Source organism: Mobula hypostoma, chromosome 19 (assembly GCF_963921235.1).
Source record: "Mobula hypostoma chromosome 19, sMobHyp1.1, whole genome shotgun sequence".
Classification (NCBI taxonomy): Eukaryota; Metazoa; Chordata; class Chondrichthyes; order Myliobatiformes; family Myliobatidae; genus Mobula; species Mobula hypostoma.
Window position 1 is genome coordinate 9172594 of NC_086115.1, and position 15453 is coordinate 9188046.

The window sequence follows — 15453 nt, forward strand, 5'->3', positions numbered from 1 at the left end:
ATCATGCCAGTGAACTATTTAATAGTCTTATAACGGTGGGGTAGAAGCTGTCCTTGAGGTTCAGGCTTTTGCATCTTCTCCCCAATGGGACAGGAGATAGAGAGTGGGGTCTTTGATTATGCTGGCTGCTTTATTGAGGCACTGAGAAGCACAGACAAAGTCCATGGAGAGGATGCTGGCTGAATTAAACCCAACAGATAGATGAAATAAGAGAAAGATTACATTTCTGTACTGGCTATCACAAGCCCTGGAAGACCTAAAGCACTTTACAGTTAATGAAGTAATTTCTGAAGAGCATTTATTCTCACAAGTATTTTAAAAAGAGCTAGTAAATACACAGTAATCTCCTATGAACAGCACTGTGATGATGAATAGATCATCTATTTTAGTGAGTATTGTCCAGGGCAATGGATAAGGAAGATGACATCCTTCACAAAACAGAGGTGCACTAGTCTACTGACAGTGGGAAAATCGCCAGAGAAAGATGCAAGGGTGTCACCAACAGCATAGTCCATGAATGCAGAGCCTTTAACTATCAACGTTAACTGTTTTCATCTGAATATCTCTAGTAATTTCTGTTTTAGTTTTATGTATTAAGGCAGGCCATTTTCTTTCTCTCCATATTCATTTTGGGAATATGGGGAATGCTGGCAAAGTCAACAGCTAAGACAGAAATTGTGAAACCTTTCTTCTCATAAGGGGCGCTGGAAACTTAGAACTCTCTCAAACAAAATAGTGGAAGCAATTAATTTCAAATCTAAGCTCCACCAATTTTGACAGCTAAGAACATTGATAGATATGGCAGGGGAGAGAAAGAGAATTAAGATGAAGATTTACCATTATCTCAATGATAATGAATTTTGTTTGCCAGTCATGATGAAGGGTCTCAGCTCAAAACATTGACTGCTCATTTCCCTGCCTGACCTGCTGAGTTCTGTGTGTGTGCATGTGCATGCATGTTACTTTTGTTTGCTTCTGTTTGACTTATTTCCTGAAGAAACTGTTGAGTTTAAAGCCACAGGTCATGCTAATGCTGCTACGGAAAGCTTTCTGGTACTTAAATGAAGTAAGCATCAAACAGAAAGTGTCTAAATCCAAGGGAGGAAGCAAAATTTACGTTTACTTGAAAGATATGCTGATAAGAATAAAACAAAGAAAGGTTGAGAGAAGAACCATACATACTGCAGATTCCATTTAAAAGGCAGCAACTCTGGCAGTGTTGGACTCATTCAGCACAGCATCAGTAGATAGAACTGGATTTGGTTTATTATTGTTATATGTACAGAGAAAGAATGAAAACCACCCAGGCAGATCATTCTATACAGAGGTAAATCGATGTAACACAGAAAGAAGACAGTAAGAATGCAGAATAGTGTTACAGTTACAGAGGAAATGCAGTCAGACAAATAAAATGCAAGAGCCACGGAAGGGTACAATGAGAAATCGAGAGTCTTATAACAGCTGTTCTTGTGCATCAAGGGATGTGTTCTCAAGCTGTTGCATCTTCCTGATGGAAAAGTGGGGGTGAAGACAGAGTATATGAGGTAAGAGGGGTTATGTTGGCTTTTTTCCTGAGACAGTACGAAGTGTAGACAGAGTCTATGGAGGGGAAGCAATGGAAAAGTGAATGACTTAAAAGCTATTTCTTCTTTCCTCTTCAAAGATGCTGCCTGATCAAGTTTTTGTTCTTTTTTCAGATTTAAAATATCTGGAATATTTGCTTTTAATTATTCTAAAGACATGTATTATTGTGCTTAGGGCGTGAGGTAAAGAGGTGGAGGTCAATGATAATGAAAATTATTACTCATGGTGAGTAAAATAGGGCAGGCTGTGAACACCTCAGTGGACAGAGAAATAAAGATTGCACACAATATCAGAGTGATTGAGTGGAATTGTAAACACAGCAGTATGAACAGGCAGACTTACTATCTTCAATATGGTCAAACCGTCCAAGAACAAAGTTGATTCCAATCCAGGCATAGACCCCTGTCAAAATATTTCTACATTACAAGCTTGAAACATGGTACAAAAATAGCAGCATTTCAGAATATAAACATCAGGTTTAGACAAGCAGATGAAATTTCAAGGGGAGAATCCGAATCAGGTTTATTATCACTGACGTGTCGTCAAAATTGTTGTTTTGCTGCAGTAGTACAGTGCAATACATTAAAAAATATTCCGTTACAAAAAAGATCATAAAGAATGGAGCAGAATTAGGCCATTCAGCCTATTGAATCTGCTGCATTTACTACAAGAAATAATAAAAACAAATATACAGTGCAATAAGAGAGCAAAATACTGAGGTAGTGTTCATTGACCATTCAGAAATCTGATGACAGAGGGGAAGAAGCTGTTCTTAAAATATTGAGTGTGGGTCTTCAGGCTCCTGTCCCTCTTTTCTGATGGCAGCAATGAAAGAGGGCAGATCATGGATGCCACTTCCTTCAGGCACTGTCTTTTGAAGAATAATTTATAGCTGGATATCAAAAAGATATCATTAACTGAATTTTGAAGAGTTAGAAACACAAGGAAGTCTGAAGATGCTGGAAATCAGCAAGACAGGCAGCATCTATGGAAATGAATAGATAGTCGATGTTTTGGGCTCAGACCATTCTTCAGTCCTGATGAAGGGTCTCGGCCCGAAACACCGACTATACATCCATTCTGATTGATGCTGCCTAGACCTGCTGAGGTCTTCCAGCATTTTGAAGACACAGACGTTTCTAAACATTCACATGTATTTTAAGACTGAACTAAATGGTAAAGTAAGGATTTGATGCACTGACAAAAATCGTTTGAACAACATGCTGACTCTAGTTGTAGAATTCCCATATATGAGCAAGCTAGATAGTCAAGGGCTTATTGATCAAATAACATTGAGTCATCATCTTGGTACAAAGATACCGAGAGAGATTAAACTGAAATAAAATGTGAGTGAAATTGCTGCTGTTTTATTAAGTTCCACATGAGTTAATTATTAACCTCCATCATCCACAAACAATTTGATAAGCTGATTAGTTCAGGAATATTCCGAATTGGAAGCACGTGAACCCTGAGTGACAATAGCAGGGTATCCTGGCATTGTCTCCTTCCCTCTCTACCTGTACGCAGCTAAAATCATGCAGTGAATTAAGTAAAACAGAACTGGAGATGAAACTCCAGCAAAAGTGACCATAAACTACCAAGCTGTCACAGAAGCTGAACTCCAGAGGCGAGGTGAACGTGACTGCCCCTTACATCACGGCAACATGTGATGGAGTGCAGCATCAAGAAACACGAGTACAACTCAAGTTAACAGGTATGAAGGGGAGACACTCTGATAGAGCCACATCTTGCGTTGCTCCCCTCCAAACCACACCTCACCCTGTTAATGGGGATACACCACCAGCTCTCTTGGGGCAATGCAGAAATTAGTCATGTTCAGGTTTAATTGTCATTCAACCATACGCATATATACAGTAAACGAAACAATGTTCCTCTGGAGCTGAAGTGTATAACACAGTACATACCGTCACACACAGTAACGATGGCACGTACAGTTACAAAAGTATTAGCACAAGTTCCTGAGTGGCATGGCCTGAAGATTAGTGGTGCATGGGATGTCCCAATGGTGGGAATGCTTCACAAGAGGGCAAGAGCAGACTAAGGAGTAGGTCATCAATATCTAATTTATTAATCTGATTATATTTAATTAAGTTTCTTAATATGGTCTGCCTAGCATATCAGTGGAAGAGAGATGATACTTGGCTACCCTCTGAATTGGCCAAGAAAGCCATTAGTTATAGTTTGCCAAATTATTCAACCGAGGCAGAAAAGGGATAAAACAGTAGACAACTTGACAGCAACATACAAACTGATTGAGGAACTCAGCATGTCAGGCAACATCTATGGAAATGAATAATTAGGTGACATTTTGGGCCAATCTACTTTTTCAGGAGTGGAAAGTTGGGGGGGGCGGGGGGGAGGAAAGAAGCAATACACACAAGAAGGTGATAGATAAAGCCAGCTGAGGGGAAAGGTAGGTGGGTGAAGGTGGAGCAATGAAGTGAGAATCTAGGAGGTGACAGGCTGAAGGTGGAGGAATCTGATAAGCGAGCAGAGTGGACTTGTTATCATCGTAGGAATAACATTGGATGAGATAAAATCTCTTATGTCTGGCGAACCTTATAGTTACAAATATCTGGGAACTAGTGTCCCTCACTGTGGAAGCATAACTCACAGACAAACACTATGCCAGATTCCTGCATCATAATCCCTGAGAACATCCTGTCCCATTAGCGTGATCACCAGAGTGAAACACTAGTGGACTGGAGTAGTTCTGTACATCCTCAGCACTGACTCTACATCCCATGAACTCTCACGGGCAAGGAATCATCCTCCACATTACCACCTAATGTACAACCTTAGCTGATCAATGCTGAATAACAAGTGGATGCAGTTCTGTCAGCCCATCACCCCCACTAACTTTGGGGCACCATCAATCTGACTCTGCTGTCTAAGCAATGAAGAATAAAACTGGGATTCCAGTAGGTAGGGGAGGAGGCAACATGGGAGGTAAACCAACCTGATTTCATCCTCCACAATCTGCTTGTGATTGATGCAATTGACCAAGCCAACAACGATAAAATACTGTGACTTCATCATTGGCCAATGAAATAGACACAGGAAAACATCAGCAGTTGCGTAACAGGTGTACGTGTCATTTACAGTGATGGTTTCATTGGCAACTATTTTGTGCAACACCTCTGTTCAATTGGTATCGGTAACCCCTCAACGTCACTTTATTTCTCCTTTCTGCATGAACTAGTCCAAAAAGGCTCAATATAAGCTCGAGAACGAGCTCCACGCCTTCCATCTCAACATTATACATCTCAAGATCTTTTCGATAAGTGAGCTAATCTAGCCTTGTAACTCAGATTTACCCATTTAATCACATGCACATCAAAACATACAGTGAACCAACATAACCTAAGGATGGGTTGGGGGCAGTCCGCAAGTGTTGCCACACATTCTGGCGCCAACATAGCATGCCCACAATGTTCAGCAGAACAGCAACAAAGCAACAACAGGAAAACAAGTCCCTTTACTCCCTCCCAAGTACAGGTGTCACCCGCTTTTCGAACATTCACTTTACGAAACCTCACTGTTACGAAAGACCTACATTAGTTCCCTGTTTTCGCTAACAGAAGGTGTTTTTACTGTTACGAAAAAAGGCAGCGCGTGAAAAAAGCAGCGCGCGCCCCGAGCAGCCACTCCTCCCCGGGATTCGGAATGGCATTCTCACCAGCATTGCTTAAACACGTGCCTGTGAGCATCTGTTAGCAAGATGAGTTCTGAGGTATCGGAAAAGCCTAAAAGAGCTCGTAAGGGTGTAACACTTAGCGTAAAACTAGACATAATTAAGCGTTTCGATCATGGTGAACGAAGTAAGGACAAAGTGAGTTTGGCTTGTGGAAGTTGACGAAGATGATGTTGAAGAGGCTTTGGGATCCCATGACCAAGAACTAATAGATGAAGAGCTGATGCAACTGGAAGAGGAAAGGATAACAATCGAAACCGAATGTAGCAGCGAACAGACCGAAAGTGAAGTCGTCCAGGAACTGAACGTGATGCAACTGCTTGAGATTTTCGCTGCAATGATAAAGTACGACTTTAATTTTGAATGTGTACGTCGGTTTAGGGCATATTTGCAAGATGATTTGAGTGTTTACAAAGAACTATATGATAGAAAAATGCGCGAGGCTAGCAGTCAAGCAAGCCTTCAGCAGACGATGAACCTCGAACTTCGACATCGAGGCAGGCAGACATAGAAGAAAATGACCTGCCTGCCCTGATCGATGATGAGATGACACCCCAGTGTCCCACCACCCCAATCCCCGGGCTGCGGAGAATGCAGCGGTAGCCGGGACATATCCAGTACATCTTTAAGAAAAAAGCCGAAATAAACAAGCTAATTAATTAGGTGCCGCCTGGCATGTAAATGTCGGCCCAGATCAGAGGCTTTTGCCGACTGTGTCGCCTCTGATCTGGGCCGACATTTACGTGCCGGGCTGCACCTAATTAATTAGCTTATTTATTTTTGCTTTTTTCTTTAAGATGTGCTGGGTGCATCCCGGCTACCACTGGACCGCTGCATGCTTCGCAGATCGGTGTCGGTCGGTGGCCCAGAGGGTGGGGGCAACTGCACCACCCCAACCTACGACGACTCAGCCTAACACATCATCATCAGTGTGCTCGATGTCTTCCCGATTCCCGTAAGTGATACTACACTGTACACACATTATTTCTACTTTATATAGGTTGTGTATTTTTAGGTGTTATTTAGTATGATTTGGCAGCTTCATAGCTTAAAGGTTACTGCAGAGAGTGTTTCTGCCGAGAGCGCTTGCGTGAGATTTTCGCTACCGAGAACAGTGTGGAAATGATTGTAGAGAAGTATTTCTATTTTATATAGGTTGTGTATTTATCATATCATTCCTGCTTTTACTATATGTTACTGTTATTTTAGGTTTTATGTGTTATTTGGCATGATTTGGTAGGTTATTTTTGGGTCTGCGAACGCTCACAAATTTTTCCCATATAAATAAATGGTAATTGCTTCTTCGCTTTACAACCTTCTGGCTTACGAACTGTTTCATAGGAATGCTCTACCTTCGGATGGCGGGGGAAACCTGTACTCACCCATCCATTCACACATACAGACAGTTCCCTCAACCCAGGACTGGCTACTTCTGGGCCTCCAGCCTCTATTTCCAGTATTCACATTATTTCCCTCTCTCTTCACATAGCTGTTCCAGTGCACAACTCCCTCACACACATCTTTTGCTATTTACCAGCCTTTATTGTTGTTGTTCAGCTGACTCATTTTGATTGATTCTACTCTTTCCCACATTACCGACCTCTCCTTGTATTTATTTAGATAGATACATACATACTTTATTGATCCCAAAGGAAATTACAGTGACACAGTAGCATTACAAATATAAATATATATATATCTGAAAAAAAAATAAAAAGTTACCCTAAAAATATGATGTACAAGATTAGTCAAAGATGTACAAGATTTCTAAGTTCATTCATATATACATATATACACTTTTCATATTTCTTATTGTAAATTATAGTATATTTTACATATTGCACTGTACCACTGCTGCAAAACAACAAATTCCATGACATGTCAGTGATAGTAAACTGATTCTGATTCTAATTCTGAAGTAGTCAATTGCTCTTTTGGGTTATTCTGATGAGAAACTTGGATATAGAATGCACGATACTGCGGACAGACAGAAACTGCTAAGATAGGGAGCAGAAACTGTGTTGTTAGTGCTCTGTTACACATACCTGTTCCGAAGGGTCTTCGACCAGAAATATCAACTATTTTCCCTTCTAGAGATTATGCTCAATCTACTGAGGGCTACAAGCATTGTCTATTTTTTATTTCAGATTTCTAACATCTGCACTCCTTTGTTTAGCACGAATTGGTGCCGATAAGGTGGATAGCCACAGGGTCGAGAAGTATAAAACTACAGGGCATGGATTTAAGAGGAGAGGGGAAAGATTTAAAGGGGACATGAGAGGCAAACCTTCCCACACAGAGGGTGGTGGGCAAAAGGAACTAGCTGCTGGTGAAAGTGGCACAGGGTAGCACAGTGTTTATGGTTAATGGTTGGCAAAGTTTTGAGGGATATGGGCCAAATGCAAACGGGATTAACTCAAGCAAGGCACCTTAGTGGGTATGGGTGAACTGGGGCAAAAAAACTGTTTCTGTGCTCTATAGATATGAATGTATGATACACACCTTCTTGTTTACCAGATATCACTTCTGCATGCGACTCTGAGAACAGGAAGTCAAATTCCACTGGCACATTAACATAAAGGTTCTGGAGAATGGCGCCCTGTTGGCTGAAGAGATGCAAGATATTTGAATTCCAATATGATTTCCCTTCAACAGCAACCATGAAAACCAATGAGCCCTCTTGGCAAATTCTCCCTTTATAACTTAGGACCAAATCTCCTGCAGCTGACACTGGGATAAGTCTGGGATCTTACACTCTCAAAGAGATTTTACAGGTAAATGTTTTAACACTGGATGAAGGCTATGGGTGGCTTTGACTGCTGCAGAAGACAACACTCACTCTTGAGCAGGATTTGTACTCTGGACTTTACCGTTGTCTCAGTTTGATTGCTCTCCGAATTCCCTGCTGGTGTACACACCCACCCACACTGCACTTGGAATTGCCTGGTGGTGTGCAAACCCACAGCTGCCTTGAGTGCAGAATGTCCTGGGGAGGGTATCCGTGATCACAGCTTGACATGTGCATTGAAATCTGTCCCACTATAGATTTTCAGACCATTCAAATTTGATAGGTTTCAATAAGGTCACCCCCTCATTCTTCTGAATTCCAGCGAGTACTGCCCCAGAGTTATCAAGCGCTCCTCATTCAATACATCTTTCATTCCCTGAATCATTTTTGTGAATCTCCTTTGAACCCTCTCCAGTGTCAGCACATTCTTTCTCAGATCGGGGCCCAAACTGCTCACAATACTACAAGTGAGGCCTCAGCAGTGCTTTGTAAAGCCTCAACATTACATCTTTGCTCTTATATTCTAGTCCTCTCGAAATGAATGCAAATGTTGCATTTGCCTTCCTCATCACCAACTCAACCTTTTAGGGAATCCTGCAGGTGGGCTCCCAAGACACTTTGCACCTCCGATATTTGAATTTTCTCCCTCTTTAGAAAATAGACTATGCTTTTATTCCTTCTACCAAAGTGCATGACAATACACTTCCTGACACAGTACCCCATCTCATACGTCTTTGCCCATTCTTCTAATCCAGCCAAATCCTTCTGCAGCCTCCCTGCTTCTTCAACACTACCTCCTCCTCCACCCATCGTCTGCAAACCTGGCCACAAAGCCATCAATTCCTTCATCCAAGTCATTGACATACAATGTAAAAAAAAGTCAGTCCCAACACCGACCCCTGTGGAACACCACCAGTCACCAGCAGCAAATCAGAAAAGGGCTCCCTTTATACCCTCTCCGCCTCCTGCCGATAAGCCAATGCTCCAACCACGCTGGTATCTTCCCTGTAATACTATGGGCTCTTATTTGTTAAGCAGCCTCATGCGCATCATGTTTTCAAAGGCCTTCTGAAAATCCAAGTACATAACTTCCACCAGTCTCCATTGTCTATCTTGCTTGTTATTTCCTCAAGGAATTCCAACAGATTTGTTAGGCAAGATTTTCCTTTACATAGAAACATAGAAAACAGGTGTAGGAGTAGGCCATTTGGCCCTTTGAGCCTGCACCGCCATTCAGTATGATCATGCCTGATCATCCAACTCAGAACCCTGTACCAGACTTCCCTCCATACCCCCTGATCCCTTTAGCCACAAGGGCCATATCTAACTCCCTCTCAAATATAGCCAATTAACTGGCCTCAACTGTTTCGTGGCAGAGAATTCCACAGATTCACCACTCTCTGTGTGAAGAAGTTTTTCCTAATCTCAGTCCTAAAAGGCTTCCCCTTTATCCTCAAACTGTGACCCCTCGTTCTGGACTTCCCCGACATCGGGAACAATCTTCCTGCATCTAGCCTGTCCAATCCCTTTAGGATTTTATACGTTTCAATAAGATCCCCCCTCAATCTTCTAAATTCCAATGAGTATAAGCCTAGTTGATCCAGTCTTTCATCATATGAAAGTCCTGCCATCCCAGGAATCAATCTGGTGAACCTCCTTTGTACTCCCTCTATGGCAAGGATGCCTTTCCTCAGTTTAGGGGACCAAAACTGCACACAATACTCCAGGTGTGGTCTCACCAAGGCCTTGTCCAACTGCAGTAGTACCTCCCTGCTCCTTAACTCGAATCCTCTTGCTATGAATGCCAGCATACCATTTGTCTTTTTCACGGCCTGCTGTACCTGCATGCCCACTTTCAATGACTGGTGTATAATGACACCCAGGTCTCATTGCACCTCCCCTTTTCCTAATCGGCCACCATTCAGATAATAATCTGTTTTCCTATTTTTGCCACCAAAGTGGATAACCTCACATTTATCCACATTAAATTGCATCTGCCATGAATTTGCCCACTCACCTTTTAATTCCTCTATCTAAGTCATTAATATATATTGTAAACTACTGGGGTCCCAGCACTGAGCCTTGCGATACCCCACTTGTCACTGCCTGCCATTCTGAAAAGGTCCCGTTTATTCCCACTCTTTGCTTCCTGTCTGCTAACCAATTCTCTACCCACATCAATACCTTACCTCCAATACCGTGTGCTTTAAGTTTGCACACTAATCTCCTATGTGGGACCTTGTCAAAAGCCTTTTGAAAATCCAAATATACCACATCCACTGGTTCTCCCCTATCCACTCTACTAGTTACATCCTCAAAAAATTCTATGAGATTCGTCAGACATGATTTTCCTTTCACAAATCCATGCTGACTTTGTCCGATGATTTCACCACTTTCCAAATGTGCTGTTATCACATCTTTGATAACTGACTCTAGAAATTTCCCCACCACCGATATTAGGCTAACCGGTCTATAATTCCCCGGTTTCTCTCTCCCTCCTTTTTTAAAAAGTGGGGTTACATTAGCCACCCTCCAATCCTCAGGAACTAGTCCAGAATCTAACGAGTTTTGAAAAATTATCACTAATGCATCCACTATTTCTTGGGCTACTTCCTTAAGCACTCTGGGATGCAGACCATCTGGCCCTGGGAATTTACCTGCCTTTAATCCCTTCAATTTACCTAACACCACTTCCCTACTAACATGTATTTCCCTCAGTTCCTCCATCTCACTAGACCCTCTGTCCTCTACTATTTCCGGAAGATTATTTATGTCCTCCTTAGTGAAGATAGAACCAAAGTAGTTATTCAATTGGTCTGCCATGTCCTTGCTCCCCATAATCAATTCACCTGTTTCTGTCTGTAGGGGACCTACATTTGTCTTAACCAATCTTTTTCTTTTCACATATCTATAAAAGCTTTTACAGTCAGTTTTTATGTTCCCTGCCAGTTTTCTCTCATAATCTTCTTTCCCTTTCCTAATTAAGCCCTTTGTCCTCCTCTGCTGGACTCTGAATTTGTCCCAGTCCTCAGGTGAGCCACTTTTTCTGGCTAATTTGTATGCTTCTTCTTTGGAATTGATACTGTCCCTAATTTCCCTTGTCAGCCACGGGTGCACTACCTTCCATGATTTATTCTTTTGCCAAACTGGGATGAACAATTGTTGTAGCTCATCCATGCCATTGCATATCCACCGTCAACCCTTTAAGTGTCATTTGCCAGACTATCTTAGCTAATTCATGTCTCATACCTTCAAAGTTACCCCTCTTTAAGTTCAGAACCTTTGTTTCTGAATTAACTGAGTCACTCTCCATCTTAATGAAGAATTCCACCATATTATGGTCACTCTTACCCAAGGGGTCTCTCACGACAAGATTGCTAATTAACCCTTCCTCACTGCTCAATACCCAGTCTAGAATAGCCTGCTCTCTAGTTGGTTCCTCGACATGTTGGTTCAAAAAACCATCCCGCATACATTCTAAGAAATCCTCTTCCTCAGCACCCTTACCAATTTGATTCACCCAATCTATATGTAGGTTGAAGTCACCCATTATAACTGCTGTTCCTTTATTGCACACATTTCTAATTTCCTGTTTAATACCATCCCCAACCTCACTACTACTGTTAGGTGGCCTGTACACAACTCCCACCAGTGTTTTCTGCCCCTTAGTGTTATGCAGCTCTACCCACATCGATTCCACATCCTCCTGGCTAATGTCCTTCCTTTCTATTGTGTTAATCTCCTCTGTAACCAGCAATGCTACCCCACCTCCTTTTCGTTCATGTCTATCCCTCCTGAATATTGAATATCCCTGAATGTTGAGCTCCCATCCCTGGTCACCCTGGAGCCATGTCTCTGTGATCCCAACTATATCATATTCATTAATAACAATCTGCACTTTTAATTCATCCACCTTGTTATGAATGCTCCTTGCAATGACACACAAGGCCTTCAGGCTCACTTTTACAACATTCTTTAGCCCTTATACAATTATGTTGAAAAGTGGCCCTTTTTGATTTTTGCCATGGATTTGCCGGCCTGCCACTTTTACCTTTCACCTTACTACTTTTTGCTTCTATCCTCATTTTACACTCCTCTGTCTCTCTGCACTGGTTCCCATCCCCCTGTTGTGAAGTAACCTCCTCTCTCCTAGTCTCTTTAATTTGATTCCACCCCCCAACCATTCTAGTTTAAAGTCACCTCAGTAGCCCTCGCAAATCTCCCCGCCAGGATATTGGTCCCCCTAGGATTCAAGTGTAACCCATCCTTTTTGTACAGGTCACACCTGTGCCAAAAGAGGTCCCAATGATCCAAAAACTTGAATCCCTGCCCCCTGCTCCAATCCCTCAGCCACACATTTATCCTCCACCTCATTGCATTCTTACTCTCACTGTCGCGTGGCACAGGCAATAATCCCGAGGTTATTACCTTTGCGGTCCTTTTTCTCAACTCCCTTCCTAACTCCCTATATTCTCTTTTCAGGACCTCTTCCCTTGTTCTACCTATGTCATTGGTACCTATATGTACCACGACCTCTGGCTCCTCACCCTCCCACTTCAGGATATCTTGGACACGATCAGAAATATCCCGGACCCTGGCACCAGGGAGGCAAACTACCATCCAGGTCTCTGGACTGCATCCACAGAATCGCCTATCTGACCCCCTTACTATCGAGTCCCCTATTACAACTGCCCTCCTCTTCCTTTCCCTACCTTTCTGAGCTACAGGGCCAGACTCTGTGCCAGAGGCACGGCCACTGTCGCTTCCCCCAGGTAAGCTGTCCCCCCCAACAGTACTCAAACAGGTGTACCTATTGTCAAGGGGCACAGCCACCGGGGTACTCTCTATTACCTGACTCTTCCCCTTCCCCCTCCTAACCGTGACCTACTTGTCTGCCTCCCGTGGCCCCGGTGTGACCACCTGCCTGTAACTCCTCTCTATCAACTCCTCACTCTCCCCGACCAGACGAAGGTCATCAAGCTGCAGCTCCAGTTCCCTAACGCGGTCCCTTAGGAGCTGCACCTCGGCGCACCTGGCGCAGATGTGGACGTCTGGGAGGCTCGGAGACTCCAGGGCCTCCCACATCCAGCACAGAGAACAACAAACTGCCCTCACACTCATACTGCCCCTCGCCTCAAATAACAACAAAAAATGAATACCAAACCTTCCTCGCCTCACCCGTCTCCGCCTAAGCCTGGTGAGCCAAAGCCCTTAAGGCTTCACTCTGCTCCCGGCTCACTCCGCCGCCCGCAAACTATGCTACCCGCTGTATAAGGCTCTGTTCCTTTTAAATCTTCCGCGCTTCACTGCCCGACGTCACACGCCTGCGCAGTCCCGCCTCTCTGAACGCCGATGGCAAAAAAACCGAAAAATTCAAAAATGGCTTCCTCCGCACTCCCGCTCCGATTCTCAGACTTCCTTCTTCGAATTAGGAAACCATGCTGACTTAGGCCTATTTTACCATGTGCTTCCAAGTACCCCGAAACCTCATCCTTAACAATCCACTCCAATATCTTCTCAACTACTGAGTTAACTGGTCTATAATTTCCTTTATTCTGCCTTCCTTCATTCTTGAAGAGTAGAAGGACATTTTCAGTTCTCTCGTCCTCAGGAACCATTCCAGAATCTATTGATTCTTAAAAGATCATTACTAAGGCCTCCACCATCTCCAGTTACCTCTTTCAGAATGCTGGAGTCTCAACTGCCTTGTCCAGATGAGTTATCTATCTTCAGACTTATTGCCTTCCTCCAAGCATCTTCTCGCTTGTAATAGCAACAACACTCATTCTGCTTCCTGACACACTCAAACTTCTGGCATACTGTTAGTGTCTTCCACAGTTAAGACTGATGCAAAATTCATATTCAGTTCGTCCGCCATTTCCTTGTCCCCCAGTACAACTTCCCCGGTGCCAGCGGTTCAATATTTACTCTCGCCTCTCTTTTACTCTTTATATATCTGAAGAAACTTTTGCTATCATTTTTAATATTATTGGCTAGTTTACCTTCATATTTCATCTTTTTCCTCTTTATGGCTTTTCTTTGTTCACTGTTGTGGTTTTTAAAATCTTCCCAATTCTCTAACTTCTCACTAATTTTTGCTCTATTATAAGTCCTTTTACTTTTATGTTGGCTTTGACTTCCCTTGTCAGCCATGGTTCTGTCATTTTGACTTTACAATACTCCTCCTTTGGGACGTATCTATCCTATGCCTTACAAATTGATCCCAGATATGCCAGCCATTGCTGCTCTGCTGTCATTCCTGCTAGAACCCCCTGCCAATCAACTTTGGCCAGCTCCTCTCCATGCCTCTGTAATTCCCTTTACTCCACTGTAATACTAATACATTTGACTTTAGCTTCTCCCTCTCAAATTACAGGGTGAATTCTATCATATTATGATCACTGCCTCCAAAGGGTTCCTTTACCTTAAGCTCCTTCATCAAACCTGGCTCATTATGCAACACTCAACCCACCATAGCTGATCCCATAGTGGGCTCAACCACAGGCTGCTCGAAAAAGTCATCTCAAATGTATTCAATAAATTCTTTCTTGGGATGAAAATCAGCACCAACCTGATTTTCTCAATCTATCTGCATATTGAAACTCCCCATAACTATCTTAACATTTTGCTTTTTCACATGCATTTTCTATATCCTGCTGTAATTTGTAGCCCACATCTTGGTTACAGTTCAGATGCCTATATATCATTCCTATCACGGTCTTTTTACCCTTGCAGCTTCTTAACTTTACCTACAAGGATTCTACATCTTCCAATCCTGTGTCACCTCTAAGGATTTGATTTATTTTTTTTTTAAACCAATAGAGCCACACCACCCCCTCTGCCTGCCCTTTCAACACAATGGGTACCCTTGGATATTAAGCTCCCATCTATAATCTTCTTTCAGCCATGACTCAGTGATGCCCACAATGTCATACATATCAATATCTAACTGCACAAGATTACCTACCTTATTGCATATAATGCATGCATTCAAATACAATAACCTCAGTCCTGTATTTATCACCCTTTTCAATTTTGTCCCCTTGTTACACTGCAACTCATCCCATTGACTAAAATTTTGCCCTATTTGCCTGTCCTTCCTGACAGCCTCACTGCACACCGCCTCTGCTTGCATACCAACTGCCCTATTGTCAGCCCTATCACTCAGTTTCACATTCCCTTGACAAAAATGAATTTAAACCCTCCCCTACAGTTCTAGCAAGCATGTCCACATATATCTCATTGCTGGGTCACAATATCATCACTCTAATGTGCCTTTCCACTTATTTTTGTGTCATTGGAAGGGAAATGAGAGCACAAAAACAAACAAAACACTGGAAGCACAGGAAAGGCGAGGAGTAGAATA

The 15453-nt window shown here is 42.7% G+C and overlaps 1 protein-coding gene across 6 annotated transcripts in view; it reads right to left on the reverse strand.

Annotated features, from left to right (window-relative positions):
* Positions 1-15453, reverse strand: part of LOC134358801 (ectonucleoside triphosphate diphosphohydrolase 4-like) — a 99119-nt gene that overhangs the window by 33286 nt on the left and 50380 nt on the right. For all 6 annotated transcript variants that reach the window (XM_063071304.1, XM_063071303.1, XM_063071302.1 and 3 more), the window contains 2 exons: positions 7802-7905; positions 1927-1986 (listed from right to left, as the gene is read on the reverse strand). In XM_063071304.1, the coding sequence (XP_062927374.1) occupies positions 1927-1986; positions 7802-7905 (164 nt within the window). The remainder of the gene's footprint in view (positions 1-1926; positions 1987-7801; positions 7906-15453) is intronic.